At 40.4% G+C, this 26336-nt stretch overlaps 1 protein-coding gene across 1 annotated transcript; it reads right to left on the bottom strand.

Annotated features, from left to right (window-relative positions):
- Positions 1 to 2710: 2710 nt before the first annotated feature.
- On the bottom strand, positions 2711 to 26336 carry nr2f5 (nuclear receptor subfamily 2, group F, member 5). Its single transcript, XM_024258572.2, has 4 exons — positions 25100 to 26336; positions 11679 to 11959; positions 10273 to 10519; positions 2711 to 4679 (listed from the first exon to the last, which is right to left on the bottom strand). The coding sequence occupies exons 1-4, from the start codon at positions 25464 to 25466 to the stop codon at positions 4360 to 4362; spliced, it is 1215 nt and encodes a 404-aa protein (XP_024114340.1). The 5' UTR covers positions 25467 to 26336; the 3' UTR covers positions 2711 to 4359.

The raw sequence follows: 26336 nt of genomic DNA, 5'->3' as shown, positions 1-26336 counted from the left end.
ATAATTTTCAACCACTCACTCAAAAATTCATGTCCCCATTTTTGTCCTATTGCTTGTAACAAGCAACGCAGTGGTTATTCAGTGAACTGACCTGGGTCAGTTAATGCTTTAAAAAAAAGGGTAGAGTTTTGCATTGATGTTTTTGGACCATTGACACTGGTTATAAGAACTGGAGCAAGTGAGTGTGACATCACCGTGGTTTACTTACGACTTCAACCAAATGAAGTCAATTTAGTCACCATTATTCCACGATATGGATGCCGCCACATTTGGGCCAGCTGTCAAATATTTGAACGTTGGACGAAGGGAACAGCAAGTACGACATACTTTTATTGAGGCATCTGATTGGCCAGTTTATAACTTAAATATCTAGCAATGCAAAGAACATTTCATGAAAACGTTAGAATGATCAAGAACATTTTAAAAATATGGTTAGTCTGACCAATGCAATGAGAAATTTGTGTTATTTCTCTACAGAAGTCCATGGGATTTTGGCTTTTTGGAACCAGTGGGTACTTCCTGTTTGGAAGGCCAGGGGGGAGGAGTCACTCTTGCCAATGTTTGTCTAAGGGCTGCAGAATTTTGTCTCCAATTAATCATAGTTAAGTTTTAAAAGTTTTTAAGTCTTAACAAGTTTTTTTTTTGTTTTTTTTCTGAGACGATTTCAAGACTTCAATTCTCTTGGCCCACTATTTTTTAGGTAAAGTCACAGAGTTTAAAAGATCGACAATCAAGGTATCAAATATATAAAATCTATATGTATTACTTCATCATTTCTTCTTCTTTTATTTTCCAGATTTTTTTCATCTTTTTTAGTAAAATTTTACTATTTTCACCTTTCATACCTCTTTATTGGATCAAAAACATTTACTTGAAAAAGAAAGCTATATAATAAAAAAATAATACAAAAAAATGAAGCATGGCTCTTTTTTTTGACTAACTTGAAACTCAACTTACCTGTTTTTTTTCATTTCTTGATACATTTATTATTTTACATTTCATGTATTTAGTTTTGTTCCTTTCACTTCTCTTTCTTTGCACTCATTTAAACTGAAAAATAAAAATGCTGAGTGTCTCATGTGGTCTATAGTTTCCATCAGATATCTGGACATACGATCATTTTATTTTAAAATTGTCATAATCCAACTTTCATGAGGTGTAAGAAGAGATTCCAGTGCAGAGGGTGGTTTTGCTAGAAAAGCAGACACATTTAACTTGATGCTCTAAGATTTATGATGTTCCCAGTGTCTACTTTTTGCATTTATGTTTCTACTTTTGTAACTGTGAAAAGACTTTGTGAGAAAAATAACCTCTTGACGTAAATGCAGTTATGAGAGTGCAGGTCTGATAGACCATCAAACTGTGAGAAACTTTTTCCCACAGATTCTGTTGGATGACTTTAAGCCACAAGATTTTCTTTGGTCTACATGCATTTCAAGATGGATTATTGCTTTCATAAAAACTAAAACCTGTTGGCAGATTGTTGGTTTAACACAAGTCACTCTTGACATTTGCTTTCAGAAAATACTGTTTTTACTCATTTTTGTATAATATGGAACATGTTTGAGAGTAAGTGTTGAATTGCTATAAAGTTTAATGAGCAAGTCATTTGCACATGTCAGCATAAACATTTCATTTGACCTTAATTTTGTTAAAAATTATCAGCTGATGGGAAGCTTCTGACCTTTTTGCTAAAAAAAGTCAATTTAGTAGATGTAAAGTTCTTGAACTATTCATCTGTCAGACACTTAGACATTTTATGTTCAGTATTTATTTCCAAACATTTGTAGATAATCTAAAATAGGTGTTTTGCTTGTTATGTTATTATTTTTTTTAATTAAACTCTATATTATAATCTTTATCATCACTGATAATGATATCTGGCTGCAGTTCATTCAACTCTCCTTCTGGTCCCAGCCCTCCCTTGTCCCATCTGGTGTACCCCAAGGCTCTATCCTTGGTCCCCTACCTTTATGACCTACGTTTTTCCTGTTGGAGTCATCTTGTAAATGCAATATTCAAGTCCATTTTTATGCTGATGTCACCCAACTCTGCTAATGAACCAATCCTAACTCCACACTTCTCCCCGCTTCCCTTACAACTTGTCTGTCCAAACTAAAATCTTGGTTCTCCTCCAATTCTCTCCAACTTGATAGCAACAGGACATTGATTTTCATTGTAACAGTTACAATGACAATAAAGGCATTCAATTCTCCTCATTGGCACCAAGTCTATTCTTCTTTTAATTTCTTCATGCCTCAGACTGCCTTCGTCCTGGTCCAGAGCCTCATCATCAGAGGTATTCCTCGGCCAGCTGAGAGATGTAGTCTTTCCAGCGTGTCCTGGGTCTTCTCTGGAGACTCGGCCCAGTTTGACATGCCCGGAACATCTCCCCAGGGAGGCGCACAGGAGGCATCCGGACAAGATCCCTTTGCCACCTCACCTGGCTCCTTTCGATGTCTTCCTACCTTAAAACTAAACTCAGACGCCATCTGATCAAGCTATCATAGTCCTAGTTGCCTCTATCATCATTTTACATTTACTTGTGTTTTTAACTTGTCTCTTTGTTATCACTGTGAATTATCACTTTTCAATCCACACCCAGAAGCCAATCAGAATCGGTTATTCACCCAGAGCATGGTACAAATATCTTTAAAGACACAAGCTTAATTGACTGGACAGTAAAACACAACATAGTTAGTGTGAACAAATGTTTATTTTCAATTAACGTAGAGTTCATAAATTCAAACAAAAGTGGAAGGGATCAAATCAAACTCATAGAAACTTTGTGTGAATTCCTTTACCAACGGACTGCTTCCTCAGGTCCTTTATGGCTTTTTCCAACACAGATACTTGAAGTTGATGCTATGAAGTCTTGTTGGAAATGTGACACAAACAATACACCAAGAAGGGGGGAAAAAATAACAAAAAAAGTCCTATTCTAAGAGGCAGTCATAAGTACAACAAAGATCATGTCGCAACTGAGACTTTTAAGGGTTAGTGATACAATACTCTACAGTATCCGCATGATAAGCTCAATTGACGTGAGTTCAGGGGGCTCCTCTCTAGACAACACTATAACCAGGACGTGGAAAATAACTTTCATGAAGTTTAAAAAAATCCAAGTGCTGATTATGTGAAAGCAGAGCATTTCGATTCCATTTGTTTGTCTTAGTTTTGTCAACTAATTGCATAAAGAAACACCAGTCCACCTTACGTTTCAGTGTACACGTTGTATTTCAACATCATGCAAGCTCATTTTCCACTCCTGGCATGACATAATACCTGTTATAACAGGTAACAAGAGATTATGGCACAGTCATAAGATAAATGCTCAGTGACAACATCTTTGTTCTAAGGCAAGTACAGCTACTTTTTTGTAAAACACCCCTCCCTCCTCCAAATTCCATGTCCCAAGTCTATAAGTTCAATTTTTGACAATCGTAACCTTGACACCCCCAGAATAGTTCAGCAAATTACAGCGAGTGTTTCAAACACATAAGAGTTTCAATCAAATCAAATTTACCGGTGCTGTGGTTTAGCAGATGTGAATAAGTGTACAATCTGACTAGTTTAGAAAGCAAGTGCGTCATTTTTTTTTTTGTTAGTCTTTCTACTCAAGAACCCAAACAAGTGTCGCCAAATTATCAACAAACTGGACATGACATTTCTAATGCTGCCACAAACAAATTCCAAATCTTGTCAGCTTTGGCACAGGCTGCTGATAACTCCAAAATTAAGATGAGGTTGTCTTCTTCTGATATTTATCTTTTGGTCTACCCCCCCTCTAAACCTGAGTGTTTTTTCCACTGAACCCTACAATGCCTTAGACGTCTATGAATCAACGATAAACTGTACATATGGACACAATCTTGAGTTTTCTCTCCATATAAACAGTGCTAATACAAACACACACAATAAAACATGTCCTCCAAAAAGTCCAGAGACATTTTGGCGCTTGTTTCTTTATTTCATTGTATTTATTTTTAAAAATGGCTTGAGAAACTGCTGCTCTTGTCAGTGGAGTCCTGCTGTGGCAGCCCTTGATCAGTTCTCACCGAGCTCGGATCCGGCCTTTGCAAGTGTAGCACCGAGCAACGTTTTTCAGTTTTAGGGTCTGAAGCAAGTCCAACAGACCTCCATGTGAATTAGTCCAACTCACATCAGCTCTGGAGCTTCAACGGGCCACCAAGTCTCTGGAACGGTTACAAAGGAGGATTTGGCTGGCTTTTTCTAAACCTGGACGTTTGTGTCCTTGGAGTGAAACAGTGAGGGAGACGCTTCCTCCGGGAAAGCCGAGGAGATGGACCGGAGACAATGACGGAGAAGGTGGGAAGGGTTTATGGACGTTTCCCAGCCTCAGGGGCCGTTCTCGTTGTAGTGGAGGGACAGAGGCCGTTCGCGCTGCACGGCAGGCATGTAGGGCCAGTTGTAGCTGGAGCCTGACAGCAGCATGTCACGCAGCAATGTCTCGATGGGAGTCTTCCCTACCAGGCGCACAAAAAACAGCTGCTCAATGACCGGAGAGGAGACTATGCGTAGCGATGGCAGGCGGAGGAGGAGGCGTCCAAAGCGATTGGGCTGGCTGGGATACTGGTTCCGTACGTACTCCTCCAGCGCACACTGGGACTTTTCTTGGATGCTCTCAACGTGGGCGACATCCGACAACCCCATGGCATCTAAAGAAAAGATGGGACACTTTAACATTTCTTTATGGCCTAAACCAATCAAAACTTAAGAAACAAACTTTCTGGGGTTATTTTTCGATAGACACACTTTGGACATGCATATAATGTTTATTAAGTAACAATTTACAGAAAGGGGACTTTTACTAATGCAATTAAATGCTTAATTATGCATTTAATAAAGTGCTAACAGCCATTTTTACATTACTTTGCATTACGGTAAATATCTTAATGCAGTAGTTATCAATGAACTAATGTTTATTTTTCAATTTTACCAAATACATTACAAAACCTTTGTGAAAATTGTCTTGTACAATTGCTCAGCATTATGTGTTCATATCTGATATAGTTAATATGTTTGTAAAGCCTCAATAAGGTCTAAAGTAACAACAGAGGTTTTTATGAGTTAGAAAACAATATGTAAGTAGGTTTTACACTGCTTTTATCCTGACCAGACTCTTAATAAATGATGAAAAGCATAATAAGCATTACTTAATCTTAGTTAATAACTGTAAATTTTATTATCAAAATGTTATCTACCAGATTTATTCTATTGTTGTAAAAATCACAAAGTATAATTTAATTAAAAGTAATCACTGTTCCCAAATAGAATGTATTGCCATATGAAAATGTATTACTATTGAGGAAAGAATAGCCTCTTGTGGCTACTTACAGATTAAAAAACAGTTTCTATCACCCTTCTTATTTACAAAAAATAAACATTGTTTTTTTATTGCTTACTAAAAGTAAAGTCAGGTGTCGTCTGCATGACTATGACAACACAAACTATGTTAATGCAGGATTTAGGAAGTGTCATGTGAAGGTTGAATAGCAGTTGTACTAGAATGGAACCCTGAGGAACTCCAGGGAACATGGTGACCAACTTATAGAGACAATATAAACCCAGGTGTAAGGAATGATCTAACCTAGCTGTGAATTGTACCCCACTAAAATGCACACAGAGAATCATACTTTTACAACCCTGTTTAGAGGATTTTACAGTTTAACTTTAATGCAACAGGGGAATGAAAATTTTTTTTAATTGTGAGTCAGTTTGCTTACACTATTTTGCTGTATTTTTATTTAAACTGATAGTTTTTAAAGGTGGATTTGGCCTTTGAGATGAAACATTTCACTTCCTTTCTATCTACTCCTGATACATACAAGCACAAATGGCGAAGCAAAAGAGGAAAAAAATTAGTTTGATACAACATACAAACACACACCTACATACTGCCTCTTGATAACCAACTCACAATATTTACTGTTCACACACATGTTCACAGTACACAAAGGAAAAATTCAAAACAAAATGCAAACATGAATTTGAAACAGTGTGTTTGAGTTGAATGTTGACCAACACATCCTCTCTCCTAACTCCTAATATATGGACGTATGGTTCGGGCCCCCTCAGCATCAGTTTTAGGTGTCCCCAACTTGTCGTTTTTTGATGTGCTGGCTTTTCCCATTAAATCTCGGGTCCCCAACCCTCGAGACTGGACCTCTAGTGGTACCCTAACTCGGTACTGGTACCATAACCCAATACTGGTTCCATGTTCAGTACTGGTACCCTAACCTGGTACCGGTACCAAGTCAGGTACCGCGTCCCAGAACTGCTCCAGTACCGGTGATTCAATGGGAACAGCCAACACATCAAAAAGTGTCGTGGAGGGGGCCCGAACCATACGTCCATATATGACGAGTTGTGAGTGAGCATGTGTTGTGTTGACAGTGTTGTAAGAGAGTGTAGAGACAAAAGAAGATTGAAATCCCTTTGTGCTTTAACACAGAGGGCCTTTTGTCTTTGTTGCACAAACATGATTATAACCGTTAGGTAAAAATTAAAGCTAATCCTAACAAACTATTTATTTATTTATGGTGGAATGTAAGTCAAGTTGTTCCAAACTGATTTGTATTCAGTGTAAATGCTAACCACCATTTTTAATCTATTTTCAAAGTCTTTCTTTGGGTCTTTTATTTATGATTGTTCTGTTTTTGGCCAAAATAAAAAAAAAAAACCTGTAGCGTTTTCTTGAAATATAGTTTCTGCAGAGCGGCAGGAGTTCATTGTGGGCTGGACTGTTGGCAACCCCGCCCCTCTTCCCTTCCCCATTGCTGATATTATCTACATCTTAAATATTAAAACTCAATTTTTTTGCTCTTTAATCAGAAAAATGCGACTAGACCACATTAAAAACTATTTTCATTCAAGGAAGTCTTTTAAATTTGATGCACGTTTTAGTCAGAAACATCCTGCATCCCCTTGATTTCTTTTGTATGCTCCGCTCTTTGGTTGAAATGTAGTATTGATTAAAAATACTCAACGAACCAACATGGGGTGTAGATTCCTGTGTTCCTCATCCTCCTAACCTGCTGCCGTCGCCTCCCCTCAGCTGCAGGTCATGTTCAGGCTTTCCCAGACCCTTTACACAACTGAAAAGTGTGTAACACTGTGCGTGATACTTTTCACACCCCGTGTGTAGAGTAGAGCGCTCTGGGATTTGGGAAATGTGTGAACTCTAAACAAAGACACATTTTGCTGGTCTCTGCAACATGCTGCATGTTCTCTGCTCCGCGAGCCTGCCCCCCGACTGAACCCGCCCGCGTTTGCGAGGCAGGTACTCCATGCTGGCAATTTATTCCCAAGCTTTTTCTTCCTGACTGCACTGACCTGTGAGTTTAAACCCACCATCTTACATCATCGTTTTTCTTTGTCATTGCACACTTTGATCTGTCCCCTGGTTAAACCCTGCCCTGCTGGGCCTCAGTCCCACTCACAGAAAAATGTAAGTAACTCTGTATTCTAATTTAGCGTGCCAATCCCTCCCTTCCCTCCCCACGGCGGCCCCTCTCCTCTTCATTCTGTGTGAATAATTGCTCCCATTTTGGCTATATTTCCCCCCCTCTGCAGGGGGCAGCTGGACTGCGTTTTTGTCAGGCTACCGTTTTAGCTTCTGCGTGACAAGACAGCCACTGCCCAGTTGGGATTAACGGAGCTGTCTGTGCGACCGCGACCACTTCGCGTGCCGAAGCGACAGCTCTGCAGGCGCCCTTCCAAGCCAAGCGCCATGATCTTTTGTCTGATCCTTGGGCACACACCGGGCCAGAGGGGGCGAGGGATCACGGGAAAGGCCCGCTATCTGATGTGGCTTGATGGGCCTGGACTTCATGGGGGGAGGAGACTCAGAGGGAGGTGATTGCGTTTTGTCTGAGTGTGTTAGGTCATCCTACCAGGTCTGCAGGAGTCACGCTCATTAGCAGGTCTGTCTGCTTCTGTGCATTTCTGCTGCTACTGTAGTCACATTTTCTGAGGCTCCCAGTAGACGCCGTGTGTTCTGACATGATGAGCGCCGCTTCATTAATGTGTGTGCGCGTGCAGGGAAGTTGCATGAGATGCTCGGGGCTACAGGGGTTATGTAGGTCACGGAGAATCCTCCTTCTCACTGAAATGCACCATACATAATTCAGCTCCTGTGGTGAAGGCAGGGGTCCTGGGGCTTGGACTCGGTTTGGAGTTTGGGGAACACGGGGAGGAGGGGGTGAACGACTGGTTTCAATAATGGATGTGATCATGAAGGAGAGACCACTGATGAAAGCGGGAGCGGGCAGGCAGAGGTGGATCCACGGCCCTCGCACATGTGGTGGAGGTTTGGTGGAAACGCGGAGCACGTCTGACAGGCCACGCAAAGGCAGGAAAAGCAGAAAAGCAATTAAATAACAAAATAGAGGCACCCCAGTGTTAGCTTGTTCGGCTGGGTCACAAAGCATGATCTCTCACTGAAGGATCCCAGATGTGACATTATTTGGGCTAATGCAGGAACCCAGTGACTGCAGGGATAAACCTCAACCAGGTTTGTGTGTAAGCAAAACAAAGGATATTTCAGGATTTTGTCACAACAAATCCTGTAGCTGAGCAAACAGACTTGGTCTTGAATCAGTGAAGGCAAAAAATGATGAAAATCCTGCAGAAAATCACACCTGCAGGCTAATACTAATGTTTTGTACCAAATATTTTCAATAATATTAATCAAATGTGTCAAAAATATGGGAAAACAAACTTAAATTAAACGTTAGGTTTATTCTTATCAAAAAAATGTTAAGCGTCAATAGCTAGTAAGGTTAAAGCTTGAAATATAAAAAATAATCGGCTTCCAGCGTTTGTATGAACTTTAAAAGATGTTTAACAATAAAAAAATGCATAAAATACAAAATAAGCTGAGTTGTCAAATACTAAATTAGTGTTAACAAGTGGATGAGAGCCGAAGCAAAGTCTAATGAAGCCAAATAGATGCAAAAATCCTGCAAAAATATCTAAATCTACAATTTATAACAAAAGCAAAATCACACAGAAGCTGAAAAAAAAGTGTTTGCAGCCTTCAACAATGATTAAATGGACTTAATTAAACATATGACTTAAGGAAAATGGATGATATTTTACAGCAGAAAGAAGCTAAATAATGAAGATTCCAAAGCAAAATCTATTTAAATAAAGTTATAAAAATAAATATTAATCCTAAACAATATTAAACTGATACATTTAATAATAAAAGTCAAAAGGAAATACTAGCCCTATCTAAATGTGACTAAAAAAAAGATGCTGAACAATGCTAAACATTGAATGAACTAAAGGGATGCTGAAAATGTGAAAGTGTGTATTTTGTTGTTTATAAGAGGATTTAACGTCATTGTGTTTGTTAAGTGGTTATTTTTTGGACAATCACATTTAAAATAAAGAGAATACATTTATGCTAAAATGTTTCAAGTCAAAACGAAATGCTTAAAAGCTAAAACTAAAACCTAAATCAGAAACATTTTTAATCCGTTCCTAACTGTTAAAGGTTAAATGGTTTCCTGAACTGGGTTAGAAGGGTAAACAGTTGTCTTGCAGGGCGGGATCAGGTTGCAGTCCGAGAGCCGGACTCCCCGAATGGCTGCAGCGGCATCATTTACATATTCAGCCACAGAGATGGCATCAACCGCCGCTCTCGGGGTCACCTCCCGGTCAGAGCAAAGGTTCTGGATTAAAGGGGAAGATTTACAGCTTCTGCTCAGATTGTGGAACAGATTTTCAGTTTCTCGTGGATTTGAGAAAGGAAGTGTTGGAGTCTCTCTGTTTTCTGCATTAATAAATAATCAGCTGTGACACAAAGATAATGTGCTGTAATGAGATGGGAGACACGCTCGTCTTTTTTTAAGTACCACTATTGTTTTGTTTCTGTTTGCACAGGAAGTTCCTTCCACTGGTTGTTTCTCTAGTTCTAGTTGTTTATATGATCACCTGTGATTGATCCCCCCCCCCTTCCCCGCTAACACGAATTAACCAATTATTGGAATTAGCTTGTGTCCTTGAAGTCGGATTAACCGTTTAATTCCTCTTTTTCTGTCCGAGCCGCAGTGGAGGCTCTCACACGAGTGTTTTTGTTGTTAGGAGTTTCTCATCTTTCAGTTTTAATAGACAAGAAACCCTAAATAATTTGAACATTTCATTCATTTTACTTTTAAAATTTACTTTTCGTATGAATCATTGCTGTTTCATTATTCCGTAAAAACGGTAGATTTCAGGGCCACGTTTGTCCGTTGGACTCACCGGACGTGAAGAGCACGATGGACTTGAGGCAGGAGTACTCGGCCGTGTCAACCTGCAGGGCCTTCAGCTTCTCCACCTGCTCCTGGAAGACCCGGATGTGGTCCATGAAGGCCACCACGCGCTCCGCAGACATGGGCGAGGCGTGCAGGCCCGCCGCTGCCAACAAAGGCGCCACGTGGAGCGGCATGGAGCACTGGGCGGCGTTGAGAACAAAGAGCTCGCTCCACGACATGCGAAGCAGCGCCACCTTAGGTGAAAGCAGACATAAAAAAATCTGTTAAAACCACAGAAAAGTGGGAGAGAATTCATCAAACTCAACCGAATAGTAAATCAGTCTGAAGCTTTCAGAGCAGCAACCTGCAGCCCCATTGTGGTTCTCTGATTAAAAGAAATAAAAAAAATAATGTTTAATTTTAAAAAGTAAAAAATAAACTAACTCAGATAGATTCTTGAGTTCCGTTTACCAAAGAAGGTCAGTAAGCACAGCCATAATTGGATTATGAGGCGAATTTGCTGTTTTTGAACAAATTCGAGGAGTTTAAGTGTGATTTATGTTTTAAAAAACTCAGTAAGGGTCACCTAATTAACTCTGATTTAATTTTAATTATTCAGCTTTACACTACAAACGTTAAAATGAATTGTTTTTGTTTGTTTTTTTCAAATAATTGCTGAAACTATACTACCTTATACTACATTTGCTGCTTTAAAATGATCCTACATGACACAGGATGTCTTATTTTGAAAGGAACTCATGTTAACCTCTTTCAAAACGATTTCATGTTTTGAAAAGAGGCCTTTTACTCCATATATTCATATTTTATTTATTAGAAAAAGTTAGTCGTTCATTTATATTTAACATATTTGTAACAACAACATAAATAGAAATCTGTTTTATTTTTTTAAAGGATTAAATGGGAGTTTTTGGTTCCTAGTTGGTCAAATCAAACCAAGTGGCTCTTTAAGTGCTGAGGGTTGCAGATTCTTGATCTAAACTAACATCTATGATCTTTTAAGAGCTACCTAAATTTATCAGGTGGTTTTTACAAAAAACAACTTAAATATTTGGTACAAATAAAGACAAACGAATAAGAATATTGAAGCTTTAATCCATTAATGTGTTAAAGACAGAAAAAATGAACAAGTTGGGCTATTTAAAAAAAAAATGACCAGAAAAGTCTCTTTTTCTGGTTGCATTTGAATAAACAATAACACTTTAGTTAGATCAGGGGATTACAGACAAACTGTTCTATAATTTCATTTGGTGCAGTTTAAATGAATCAAACGATAGAGTTTCATGTTTGTCAGGTTCATAGATGTTTTAAATTATGATTTATTAACAAACCAAATAGCTGCAATAAGTGTAAACACCTCAAAAACTGGAGATGTTGGTTCTCGTCCTCACTCACCTGGTCCATGAGCTGCAGGTCGGGGAAGAAGGGGATGTTCTTTGCCCACTCGACCGCGCTGAACAGAAGCCGGGCTGCCAGCTCGCAGATGTTCTCGATGCCCATCAGGTTGTTTCCCTGCATGCACTGAGCCCCGTAGCGAGACGTGGGGTAGGGCTCGGCGCGCAGCAGCAAGGAGATGAAGCCGGACAGGTACGGCTGTCCGTTGTACGGGTCAGTGCCGTTTGTCAGGTACTGTCCCGGGCTGCTCTGGGAGTTCGAAGTACGTCCTCGCTGAACAGCTAGGAGGCAAGACAGAGACCACATTTAGTGTTTTACCGCTTTTCCAGAAAGAGGTTCTAAAAATTGTTGCTTTTTTATCAAATACTGCTGGACCAAAAATGACAGTTTCTTAGTTTTGTCTCCGATGAGTTGCAATTTAGTTTCATAAAAATATTGATATTATTCTGAGCAGCTAAATCAACTATAAAATACTTTTGAGACACATTTTAAGAGAAGAAATTGGTATTTAAATGATTCTGAAATTGCTTTAAATTCACAAACAAAACTCTTGAAAACAGATTTTTAACACAAACTCTTGAATTCCGTCAGCGATTTGTCACCAAAGGTTCACAGCCAGCTGAGGTCGATACCAAAATCCTTCACATTTCTGAGACTTTCTGACTCAAGAAATCAAACTTCCCAACAGTCACAACTCAGGAGAATTCAGGCTTCCTGCTGATGCGAGAAATTATGTTGGAGACATTTTTGAGCTGTTTTTTTTAATATATTTCAAGCAATTTCAAAAATTGGTGAAATAATAACTCTACGTTCCCAACTCCCAACTTTATGTTAACATATTTCCATGAATGTAAAAATATATAAATATAGCAACAAACAGGGAAAAGTTGTGATAAAGTAAAAAAAAAATTAAAGTTCCAGTGATCTTTTAATTAATATTGTGCCATTTTTCGCCAAAATCAAGACACCTGTCATTTTCCTGGACATAGTTTCTGCAGAGCGGCTGTAGTTCATTGGTACTCCCCATCATCCATCTATTAACACGCTGTCCTGATAGCTTACAGCCCCTCTAACCCCCAACCTCACATTATCAGTGCAACAAAAACTTCAAACAGTTAAATTTAAGATCCAGATTCCAGCTCAGACGAGGAAAACAAAGATGTTCATGGATCTGTTCGTCTGCATCAGAATGGAGCAGAGCAAGGATTGTGTGGCCCACATTTTAAAAGCTCTTTTTTCAAAATAAATTTGTTCATCTTCTCCTGATTCACATTAATTTGAATAAAAAAATACTCAAAACAGCTATTTTGATCTTAATAAATCTCCTCAATCATCAGAAAAAAATGCTACAAAAAAAATCACAGAAAAACATCTCCTTCATTATTTAAAGAAAACGGGAGCATAACCAATATAAATAAAGTTTAGCATAAAATACAAAAGAGGTTTATACAAATAAACACTTGATCAGAAGATCAATAACCCCCTAATGTGACAGTAAAATCAGTCTAACACAAGAGACTCTCTCTTTTTTCTTTTTACTCAGCAGTTAAGTTAATAAAATAAAATAAAAAGAATAAATAAGTGGTGACTTGACAAACTGCACCTGCTCTAGTCACTTTGATTTAACAGAAGCTTCATTCTGGAAGTCCAAAAGTTGCACATCTATGCAAAACAGATAAAAATGTGCAGTTTAATCCTTGAAATAAACAAAATGATATGAATTAAGAACAAAGACACTGGAGTCTGACTGACTGGCTCTCTACTCGTCTACTTTACACCAAAGCTCATCCAATTTATCTTTTTAAATATTCTTAAACCACAATTTGAAAACATTAAATTAAATAACGTATTTGATTTTTAATGCTTAAACTTAATTTTATTTAGTGTGTAAAGCTCCCTGATGTTCCCAACTCGTCCACTAGAGGTCAGTAAGTGTTCCACCACTCAGAGAGCAGCTCAAACTTGTTGGGCTGTTGTTAAATTTTAAATGATGAACAACGCAGGAACATGTGGAGGGCCCATGCAAGCTTTATGTGCAGAAAGGACGAGCCCCCTAAAAGGCCTGCAGGAGTAACCGAGGGGAGAGAATACGAGGAGAAATTGGGCGTGTAAAATCTCCGGGCCGGATGGCTGCTGAAAGGGTGCAAGGGGGCAAAAAGAGGAGCATATAGTGCAACATTCCTGCGACTCTTGAACGTGTCAGTGCTCATGTTCGCCGTGGAGTGGTGGAAAGTGGCCGGGCCATTCTGCCCCGCCGCTGCACATCAATGAGTAATGACAGGCAGCAGCTGGTAAAGGTATAACACTCCTTCACACCTACACATGTTATGCATCCCGCACATGAATGCATGTAGCACCCCCCCCACAGACACAGCCCCCTGTACTGGAAAATGGCTGGAAGGGCACAGAGAGGCCAAGCTCCGACACCCCCACGGGCGAGGAGTGATGATTTCGGAGAGCACCCGAAGGCCCATTTGGAAAACACCTGTTCAGCCGTCGCCACTGTCTGACTAATAACTCCATCTACTGTTACAAGAATGGAGGGGGCGGGGCAAATGCAAAGAACATGTAAGGTTAAAATAAAAACAAGGCTAAAACGGTGAGATGAGAGCTAAAAGAGTTGACCTTTACACACAGAAACAGGTGGAGGGGTGAGGAAATGAGGGAGGAGGAGTTTGGAAAATGCGTTTCAAGTGCGTGTCACCTGTCGGCTCACACACAGCAGCTGTGCAGAGCAAATGCAGCGTGACGCAGCGCCAGGAGAGGTCAAACCGCTCCGGAGCGTGATAAAAATGCCTCAGTTCTGGCGCGGCCCGCCTCTGAGAGAAGACGCCGCCGCACCAAAGGTGTGCTGACCTCAGTGACCTCTCCTGAACTCCAGTCAACCCGGGTTCCCGGAAAACTATTCCACAAACAGAGCGGTCGCGCCAGGCTGAGCCTCAGAAAACGCCGTGCACAACAGACGCTCCGGGTCTTTGTCGGATCAGCCGGATGTCACTTTTCGCAAAATAAATAAAAAACACAAAACTTTGAGAGTCAGAGCTTAAAGTTAGTTTTCACACAAACTGACCACTCAGATATGGTGTCTCTAAAAACAAGAAAATCTGTTTACAGCCAAAGTTAATGAAAGGAAATCTGTGAAACGCTGATCGTGTTGCACGTTTATTCTTAAAAAAATAATAGAGAGTGCTGCTATTTTTTATCTTGGAAAGAACCAAATCACAGATTTCAATTTCTGAGTTCACCTCTTTGTGATTAATTTGAAAATACCCCTAAAAACACAGTTTATGAAGCACATTTTTGTGAGTTTATGCAATACAAAACACATTCTGAGAAAAAACAAAGAAAAACCCCGAATCTAGGTTCATTTTTTTCTTAAAAATAATAACTGCTGGTTTTAGAAAATTTCAGTAAAGTTTCCAATATTCAAATGTATAGAAATGTAAACGGAAGTACTGATCTTAAAGGGCTACAACAGAAAACATGAATAATAGCTTAAAAAAGATGGTATGACAAAAGTTATATTTATAAACTTTAGCGATTGAGAAAAAAAGTAATTATTTTATTAGTTCTTACTAGAGATACTGAAGCTGAGAAAAGTCAAGTTTAACTGCCAAGAAAGTTTAAAAGTATGACTTGTAATGTGTTTTTTTTAAAGCAAGCAAGCAAACTGAGAAAACAATTAAATATTATGAATAGCATTGAAAGTTGGAAATGATCCAATTTTTTTTTCAAAATAAAGTTGACATTTCCAGAGTTAATTTTTTAGGAATAAATTCCTAAATATAAATAAATATATCAAGTATATCATGAACAGATTGAAAAAAAGGAAAAAAAAATTGTTCTCAGCTTCTCAAATTTAGTCTCAAAAGTTTGACTACTTTTTGATCTGTTGCAAGAATATTTTTGAAGTCTAACTGTGTCCGACTTCTTGCTCTATTCCCTAAAAGACAAGATTATAAGTCAATTCGGACACATACTTTTTTATTTAAACGTCAAAAATGTGGTGACATTTTTGCCAAAGTAAAAGCCTGATAAATGTTAGGACTCCATGAAGACTCTTTATGAATCCAATGTGTTTTTCTAAAAAAATACTTTAAAAAAAATTACATTTACATCATCTCACATCCATGACTTGTTTCTCCCATTTATGAAATGACATGTTGTTTTGGTGCAATGTATTGTGGTCTACATTCGTCAATCCAGTGAGCATTGATCCAGGGACTTCTGGGAAATTTCTAGAATTGTAAAAACTTAAAATCTAAATTTCTTAAAATTAAAATCTAAATTGGCCTCAAACTTAAAATGTCTAAATTAAAAATGAAAAACATTTAAATGTAGATTTGGACACTCCTGTATAGTTCTACTAAGCAGGAAGTAGTGAAGGAATTCAGACACAACTTAAGATAATTTCCCCGCTTGTTATGGCTCCAAATCACCGTGGTAACCTTTAAACTCCATTTATGGTCATTTTTTATTTTAACATTAAAAGAATCCAGAACGGACTTCAGTAGACTAACATATGGTCTACTTTAAATGGAGTTTGAAGATCCACTGTAATGAAAATGGTGGTTTCAACATGTAAAACAAAGAAAATAAAGCTTAAAATAGCATTTCTGAGTATTTTTACTAATTCAAATCATTGTGATTTAGGAGCGTTTGAAAAAAATTAATTTGAAAATGAGAAAAACACAATAGGGAGGGGAAGGGGGGGGTGTCTCGCCCTCAAATCAGAGGCGAATTTCTGATGAACTCCTGCCGCTCTACAGAAAATATGTCCTAGAAAATGACAGGATTTTAGATTTTAAGAGATAATTGGCTTTAATTATCTAAAAAAGAATCCCTGTGAGTTCCATTCTCTCCCCCTCCCGTCCTGGCAGCTAAAAGGCATATTGTTGCTCACTAGTACTCGAACACCTCACCGTGGCATTGCCACCGTTATCTAAAAGTGCAGCCGCCGGTGCACCAACGCTGAAGGACACCTTGAGTGTTGCTCAAACACGCCGGGGGGTGGGGGTGCTCTCACAGTGCGGCAGCGTTTGCTGCCCGGGGAAGTGGAGGAGGTTGGACTTTATCACCCACCACAGTCATAATGCCTCACGCCGCTGGAGGGAACTGTCAAATGAACATTAACACGTTCTGAAGGGACCTCTGAAGTCTCGCTCTGACAACTTCCTGAGGAGGAGAGCGTGGAAGACTCCGTGAAAGTCGGAGCTCTTTCCAGACTCCATCCGGACGACAGATTTCTGGAGTTTAGCTAGAAATCTTTATCTGAAAACCTTCTTAACACCCGATGCTTAAACAGAAAACTTTTCAACGATAATTCCAGTAGATTTTGAAGGAGAAAAGCGGCTCACGCCGCTTTTCTCCTTCAAAATCTACTGGAATTATTGTGTTAGAGGTTGAAAAGTTATAGTAAATCAAAGAACAAGAAGCTCTCCTCCACATCTCAGATCTTCAAGACATTTAAAGTCCCCCATGACAATATTTTAATTTAAAAACCGTTCCCAGTAGAGTTTAAATTAAGATTATGAAGTTTTTAACCATAATCCCTCAACCTATATCAATTTTCTTGCTGATCTGAAGCCTCTGTTTCCACAATCTCCTCTGAGGGGGCGTGGCTTTTGAAACTGAGTTGATCCCCCCTCCCCCGCCCGATTATGATAGGTCCCTAGCTATGTCCGAATTCCCCTCCTACTCACTTTAAGCTGTGTTCGCCATTTTCGAGCGCTGTCCGAATCTACTAATTCCAAAATCGAGTGCACTAGAAATTTCCCAGAAGTTTTTGCCAAAAACTAGCGTGTATCAATGCTAACTAGCTTAGCGAATATGGACCAGAATGCATTGCGGTTGAACAATTTCGTACAAAAAACATGTTTAAATGTAATTGTTAAATAAGCCGTCCACATTTTCACTAGCAGAACACAGTGGAGTCATGAACAGGAAATCTTTATATTGATTCGATTTTCGCTTCGTGAAATTGATGACGTCATATCCGAAGTTTAGAAACACGAAAGAAAAGTAGTGAGCATCGTGTCCGAATTGCCTCTAAAATCCAGGGCACTATATAGTCCTGCACTATATCGCTTTTTAGTAGTTAGGGAGGGAATTCGGAAATAACTCATGTCTCGCTAGCGTAAATCTTCACCACTGCTACATAAAAACATCCATCAGTCTGGGTAATGTCCAGCCGTACGGTTCTGATCCGGATGTCAGCTGGACGAGGAAGTGAAGATCTTCATGGACAGAACTTCCTCCAAAATCCTGATTCTTTCTCCTTCCAGTTCACCAAAGACTCTTTTAGCTAATTCTCCAATGTTTATTGACTGTGATCAATACATTCAATCATTGGTTTCTCAGAGTTCTTGATAAAATAATCAAAGCTAACATCAAAATGCTCTTTCATTGATTTACAATCCTTTCCAACTGCGGTCAAATGAGCCGCCGTTCACATTTCCGTGGTCACATCAAGAAGCTCCGTGGAGTCTGGTGGAGATTTTCCAGCGTTCTCAGTCCTGCTACCGTAAGTATTGGATGAAACTCACACCAAAAATCCAGTGATGCTGATTTGACCACAGAAATGTGAACGGCGGCTCATTTGACTGCAGTCAATGTGAAGATACCATCTTCTCTTCTCCAGAACCTGAACTAGACACTAGGAACAGATGAGGGTTTAGTGCATGTGCAGCAGAGCTGTTGATGGAAAGAAGATCATTCATTCAATCAGAGTCTGTCCAAGACAGTTTGACTGATTTAAAATGAGAAATACTCAAAATGATAACTACAATTGTTCTCTTTCATAAGTAAAATGCCACAAATAGATGTTAATAACTCTAAAATCAGGACTTTCATTGGATGGGGACTATAAGGACTCTGAAATTCAACTCAATCGGCACTTGTGGACCTGATCTGCTCGATTCGTGGTCCTACAGATGAATCGACTTGATCCACTTGACTTTTCAAAAGGCCTCATTGTGGGGGTCACTCGTCCCTGAGAGGCAGAGCGCTTGAGTGTTCCTGACTGAAACACATCGCTCTCTGTTTCTCCTCGCCTACAGCTGGCTGGAGAGGAGGAAGAGCGGACAGGAAGGGAAGACGGGCAGAGCGCTGACGGCACCGCGGTCTGAAGGAAGAGAGGGGAAGAGATGTAGTTTCTTGACATATGGGAGGGCAGAAAGAGAGCAAGAGAGACAGAAATGACATTAGAAACAGATGCCTGAGGATAAAAAGAAAGGAAAGCCGGGTCAGAGATACAGAGATAGAGAGGGAGAGGGGGGATGGGGCCATAAATTACGCCGGGGTGTCTGCCATAATCCATTTCCTGCTTTTTAATTGGTGAACTGTGGCTAATGCAGACGAATCAGCTTGTCAGAGGAGGGGAAAAAGCGAGAAAATGATGATTCTGAGCAGAAATGAAGAGAAAAAAGCCTGAAATGTGCAGAAAAGCTTCTGAATGAACGTGGGTTATGGAGGAAGTGCTTAAAACAGAGCTAACATGCAGCTTTTAAATGCCACTTCAGCAAGCAGCGGCCGCAGAGTGCTGCCTGACTTCTGCGGGTTAGCCTGTGGGTCAGACTCTTAGTGGAATTACAGCAGCTAAATACAATTAAGGCCTATCAACATTTGGACTGAAAGGTCACCGAGCGGCAGCGGCGCTGCTGGATAATGGATCCAACTCAGTCCAGTTCAAGTGTTTGTTCCACAGAAACATAAAGAGACATTTATTTATCAGTAGAAGGACATTTAATACACGGGGAATATGATGTGCTGCCTAAAGACCAAGAGGATTTCTGTGCGACTTGCAGTTTTATTTTGGCCCTGAACTCTGACCTGCAGGTCAAATCGAAGACAAACGGACTCTCAAAGGTTGTTTTGACGTGGAGGCGTGGCTTGGCGCTCTGGTAAAACGAGTTCTGCCTGTTGAGGGTGAGATTGAAGATTTTCTGTCAAAAAACATTAAAGGTTCCAATGATGGACACAGTTGTTGACCAAACTTCCTAGTTCATTTCCCTGTTTTAGATTCTCAGAAAAAATTTAATTAAATTATCCATAATTTAATAAATTTGTTTCATAGTTAAGGCAGTCATAAAGCCCCAAATAAAAACGATTTTAAAGATTAAAAATCGAGCCAGAGTCTGTATCGGACAATATTTGCATAATTTATCAGTTATCAGACTGATACTAATAAAATCCACTGATATAGTTCTGACTGCTTTCAGACACACTTTATTTTTAACATGGATACTCGTTCCTCATAGATCCCTGCATGCCAATGGAAAGCTTGTGGTTCACAGGAACGTCTACTGGTCAGTAAATGTTTTCAGATATATTTTCAAAGTTTTAAAGTGATCCTACGAGATGCTTTGCTGTATGTTAAAAAGGTCAAGTATAATGTGATTGTACAGTAAAAATATAGTTGTGCATTTTTTAAAGGAACAAAAAGAAAATCTGTTCTTGGTGATATTGCAGACACTTAAATATGGGTTATCTCAAGTATCGTTATCGATACATATTGGTTATCGGCAAATATCGGTATCAGTAAATATCGGTTATCGGCCACACATTGAAAAAAATGAAATTTTGGATAAATTTTTTAAATGCTATATTTTGTTAAATTTTAAATGATAAGTTTTCATCAAATTAACTTTTTGAGTTGATGGTTTATTCAACTTAAAAATGTAATTTGATAAAAACTACTATTTTTAAATGTAACAAATGACAGAGCTTTAGTTAATTGGTACAATGTTTCACTTTTTACTGTGTATTTGCATGGGAAATATCGGTTGTTGATAAAAAAAAAAAAAGATATTTAGAAGCTTTGCTATTCTTCACCCGTCTGGGAAAACATCTCGACTACCGACGGCTGCTCCCATGTGGAGACCCACAACAACGCACAACACAACAACCGTCTGTATCTGGAGTATTAAACCAGACATCTTAGACAATTTCACACTTTTTGGTTCTTGGCACAGAAGCAGGAATAGGCCACCCCTGTGGGTGGTGTGTGAATGGACAACAGGAGAGTGGAGGGAGAACAAAGACAGACCTCGGTTAATTCTTTATTTCAGACTAATCTGTGAAAGCGGCTGATAATGACAAACTGCTTTTGATTTTTTGGTCTAAAATAAGTGAGCAAACCTTTATTTATGCAGCACATTTCACAGAAGGCAACTCACAAAGTATTTTTTAAAAGTTAAAATACAAGACAAATCAATAAAAAACTTCATATATTAGATAAGTACAGGAAAATGATAAAACATAAATGGCAGATAGCAACTTAAAAAGTGGAGGAATGTTAAATTTAATTAAAATATTAGCTAAAAAGAAACGTGTTGAGGTGACTTTTAAAACACTCGACAGTCAATCTGACGCAGTGGTAACGGGACGGGGTCCCAGAGTTGAAATGAGTCTAAAATTTTGAGTCAAGTGACAATATAAAAACGTTTTTGACAGTTAAAATTCCTAAATAATCTTTGCAGCTTCGGTTCTGACTCATCTGAACCTTCTTTAATAATATCTGACACGTTTTAAAGATTTAATAAAAAAAAAAAAAAAACATAAAGTAAAACTTTATCCAAAAAAAAGACTTTTGTTTGCATGAATCAAAATTAAAAAAAAGCCAAATAGATTTCACTTGTTAATTAATAATGTGAATTTGTAAAACTATTTTCAAGTATTTATGAGTGGTCAGACGCAGGACTGAGAGGTGAATAATATCAGAAAATCCACAAGTTCTACTTTGCAACAGTATATTCATGAGCTTTCTGCAGATGTGAGTCTTCCAGACTCAAAAAAAGGGTAATAATCTCAATGGAAAAACTTTTTGGTTTCTGATTAATTCTTCTTTATCCTAAGTATGTACTTTAACTGCAAAAACTCCAAAGCAAGAGACGTGAGGACGATGTGCAGCTCCTCAAGTCTTCAGTAAACAGGATTAGTTCAGCTCATTCTTTCTTTATTTACAAGCTGGACGACTGTTTGATTCTACTTTAGCATTAAAGAGGATAAATTCAAATAACTGAGTCAAAAAATGTATTTCTTAATCCACTTCCTTCAACGCAAACGCCTCCTTCCTTCTAAAAGCTCCTGACATTTGTAAAAAGATCATTTGAAGCGTTTAGCGTCAGCAAAGACTGCTGTGTTCAACAGATCCAGAAGATTAAAAGAAAACTTGTGATGTAAAGTTTCTCTTTTGACAATTTGAACATAAGAAGGTGGACTTTCTCCACCTGACCACTAGATGTCAGTAACTGTTTTACGCTGCTTCTTTTCCAGCTGATAAAACAAGATTAAATTCATATATTCAAACAGTTTATGAGTTGATTTAAATGGAAATGTAATAAAGATTGTGCGTAAAGAGGGAAACCAAACAGGAAAAATGAGAATGGTGACAAACTGCTGCACTTTTTACTATCTATTTATTTGGAATGAGTCCGTCTGCGCTCGGAGCTTCTTAAATATTTTCGTATTTTAGCTCATTTCAGTCAAAGTAAGATATTATTATGGAATCACATTATTTAAAAGAAAACAGTTCAACTGTTGAAAAGAAGCTGCTTCTTTTTTGTGAGCGTTTACCTAGATGGAAACTATAAAAGATATTTTTGAGGCACAAAAGTTTGTGACGTTTTTCTCCGGTATTTTATTAGAAGTGATGATGGGCGGTGAAAGATTCTGAGCTCTTTTGATTATGAAGTTTCAAAACACTCTTGACTGACATCTTGTGGGGTTTTTATCCTCTTAATGGTGGAGAAACATCTTTAAACGCACACAGAAGATGTTTTTTTGTTCACCTCTTTCTGCATGTTTGATGCTGGTTCAGTTTTCGGCAGAGGTTCAGTCATTTGAGTTTGAACAAAAACATCTCGTTGGAATATTCCAGCACATTCCTTTTTCCTGACAGAAGAGAGGATCTTTTCTTTGAGTGGAATCAGACCAGACTGGAGTCCACACGCCTGGACTTCACGTTCAGTTTGTTGACAGCTTTGCTTTATTTTTGCCTGACCTATATTGTGTGCTGCTGGGAGATTTTTATCAGGGTGTAATGTGGGTCAGGAGGAGGAAGCAGCCTTCCTGCAGAGGATGCTCAGCGTGACATTATCGCCACACTCCAGTATTTCTACCAGCTGAGCGCATGTGCGTGTCGCACAGCTGATTTGTGACACGAACACCAAACTTTACGCTGCGTCTGTGAGCGTGGGGAGTTTGAGCTCCTGTTTTCTGCCCTCCGAGGCTCGGAGCGCTCCCCTGTGCACAGGTACCTGTCATGTCCACTCTCTCTGCTCCCTGTTCATCCTGCACACTGACAGAGAAACACGTGTAGCTGTCTGGTGACTTTTAGTGGTTCGATACCTGCAGGAGCCAGCTCTGAAGTGCTGCCAATCAGATCGCGCTCAGCAGAAACGGGTCAAACATTCCCTTTGGGGGCAAAAGAGACGCTCTTAGAAGCCAAGAACTTTTGAATCACTCATGAAACGTCGAGGAACGACTTTCCTGGTGACTAAATATTAATTTAGCAGAAATCCTGCAGGAGTTTCATCGCTGCACAAAGAGGGATTTTCAGCATGAAGCTGTCCAAAATGTAAACGCTAATTGCAGCAAAGCCTCTCTGCTCTGCACACCAGAGCCTCTCAGATCTTCTGCACATGCATATTTCACCTGGATCATGACAGAGAACAAACACTGCGCCCCACCGACAGCCTCAGGTGACCCTGTTGAATAATACAGAAAACATGACTTATGGATGACCTCTGGGGACTCAACAATCCTGACACTTGTTGAGCTCTTTAATCTCGCAATTCCAGGAAATAGATGTCACAGCAGATTTTTCACCTCCTCTTTTGTTTCAGATTTTCATGAATATTAAACTCAAGTTGAAAATGTTTTATTCATCCTGTTACTTTTTAGATTTGCTGTTTGGATTTTGTCATGGAATCACCGGACAGTTTCTGAACATTTGAGAGGAACAACAGCTCCAACCTCCAAGAGACATGGTTTCCAAATAACTTTTCCTGACACTGTTCCCTCTCATGTTGCGAATTTAAAGACAGAAAGTTGAGACAAAGACTTCCTCTGCTGACAGAAAGTGGCATCTCAAAGATGTTGTCATCACGAGACTTAATCAGATGGATTGGCTCCTTTTCTCTGTTTCTGGAGCGCGTCAGGCGCTCTCCTCGGGTTCATTCAGTCAGAAAGGAGCATGACTGACTCTGCGTGGCTCGCGGGGCTTTTGTACGCGTGTACAGTCCCACACACGCACTTCCACAAAGACACAGGGTTTCACTTGCGGGAAGCCTTGAGGGATCCGCTGGGATCGGAGACGGCGGGAAGGCGGGCGGGCATTCCGACCGACCGTCATTCCCGCTTTTGGTGAGGAACAAAGAGCGGCGGGGTGTCTGTCCCTCAGCATCTATTGCCCGAGTGTCCTTGAGCAACGCCGGCTGTCGCTGACCCTATTCTGTCCTTGTGATGGAGAGTAACTAGGGCGAAAGGGGACGTCTTCATTGATTGAGCAGACATTTGCGCAGTCCCTTTTGCGCATTAAAGTGCTATTTTTGCCCTAAAAGTCTTATTTCATTCACCCTCCTGTTCTCTCAGGACAATAGCGGCCAAACAACGCCACGCAAAGCGCGTAAAGCTGCCAAAAAAACGGACGCAGTCCGCGCCGCCGCAGACGCAGCAATTAGCAGAAATCAGTTTGGTCCCAGTTTGGTTTTACGAGATGAAGTCCGCACCGGCGCGCGCCTCGTGGACGGGGTGCTGCAGCTTAATCATAATTAATAAGAGAAGCGCTGCTCTGCACCAACACGTTTCCACTCCAGCCTCTTTGGCGTCAACTGACCCGTTCCTAATGCAACACAATGCAACAAATGTAGCGGCATCCTCTTATGGCGGCTCGGGGTGTCGGTGAACAAACAGCATAATTACCGCAGAGAGACAAAGGGGGTGGGGGGGTGATCAGAGCGCGCGGGTGAACAGTTGGGATTTGGAGAATGGATGTGGAAGAAGAAGAGACGCTGTGGTGCCGCAGGTGAGGATTGATTGTCCACCGATAACTGACAGGAAAGCTGTTTACTGTGCGCGCGCACCATTAAAGGACTCCACGCGCACATTTGTCATGTTTACAAAGTTTTTCTTCTTTTGTGCCAAGCAGTGGAACATAAACCCAAAGCTCCACATTTCCAGAACAACGCACGTTTCCATGCGTAAAATGTGCCATAACGCACCTTGTGATGATATTTGGCAAAGTAATTATTCTAATGGAGCAGCGCGTGCAACAACTCATCTCTAGGTATGAGTGGTTGGAGAGGGTGCAATTACTTTTTGTGGTTTTAAAGCATCGCCTCACAGCTTTTACGCACAACTTTACGCACGAACGCGCGTCCTAAACACCTCTCTCCATGGGTCAGAAAAGCGGAGCCTACCTTCTCTCCTCATGCCAACTTTCAGGCACTTCTTCAGCCGGCAGTACTGACACTGGTTCCGGTGGTGCTGGTCGATGGGACAGTCTCGGTTCCCCCGGCAGGTGTAGGTGAGGTTCCGCCTCACGGAGCGTTTGAAGAAGCTTTTGCATCCCTCGCAGGTGAACTGACCGTAATGCTTCCCGCTCGATTTGTCCCCGCACACCATGCAGTCCACGTTGGGGATCTTGTCCCCGGAAAGTGCGTCGTTCCCCGGGGTGGAACCGTTGGGAGTCCCCGGGCCCCCTCCAGGCTCCTGGCCGCACATCTGGAGCTGAGAGCCCGGATCTGCAGAAATGTTCTCTGGCCACTGGTTTACTACCATTGCCATGCTATCCCACAAACACTCAGTCCCCGCTCAAATCACAGAAGGAGTCAGATGAAGCGCCGTCTTTAAGGTCAAAAGTTAAAAAAAAAAAAAAAAAGTAGACTCCCACTCTTCCAATTCAGTCTTTTGCGCAAAAAATGTTGAATCAGTTTTTTCTCTTCTTCAGAATTCTGTCTGAAGATATTTACTATCAGAATATCATCATGATCAAAGGGTGAAAGCGCAGCCAACAAGTCCCGGGTCTCCTCAGTGCGCAGAGATCCATAAACACGAGGAAAAACTCCCGAAAGTCACTAAAACAAATCAAAACTTTCCTTTCTTCTTTAACATGCAGCCAAAAGGAGGACACTCTCCAGACTGACTAATTCCTAAACCGATTCTACTTTTGGATCTTCTCTGATTTATTTCTGCATGCTCCCTGCTCTCAGTAGTAAATGAAATGATTTAGTCCCGGCAGGATCTTGGAGGCGGGCGGAGAGCAGTCCCGGCTCCACTTGTGTCTGCGCGCGCCTGCAGAAGGAGAGGAGCGCTGTGGTTCTTGACGCAAACGTCCTCCGCGCACGAGCCGAGCAGAGATCCGCGCTCAGAGCCGCTTCTCTCCCTTCACCATGCGTCCTGACTCTGACAGGCAAAGCTTCAAATTGGGGAAAGTGTCACCAGCAGGAGACCTCGCGCGGACGCCCGCCCCTGCGCGCGCTCCATATAAGGTCAGAAAAGCCAAATAAGGTCGCCTCCCCTCCCGTCAGAGCGAGGAGGGAGACGAATGGAGCCCGTCGCTATTGGCAAGCGAAGTCTGGGAAAAAGCACGAGGAGCTCCGTGATTGGACCCGGGATCGATTTGACTGACAGGCTCGGTTCGGAGCCGTGCTTCTC

The sequence above is a fragment of the Oryzias melastigma genome, linkage group LG16 (genome assembly GCF_002922805.2).
Source record: "Oryzias melastigma strain HK-1 linkage group LG16, ASM292280v2, whole genome shotgun sequence".
Classification (NCBI taxonomy): domain Eukaryota; kingdom Metazoa; phylum Chordata; class Actinopteri; order Beloniformes; family Adrianichthyidae; genus Oryzias; species Oryzias melastigma.
This window is presented reverse-complemented; position numbering and strand designations above follow the sequence as displayed.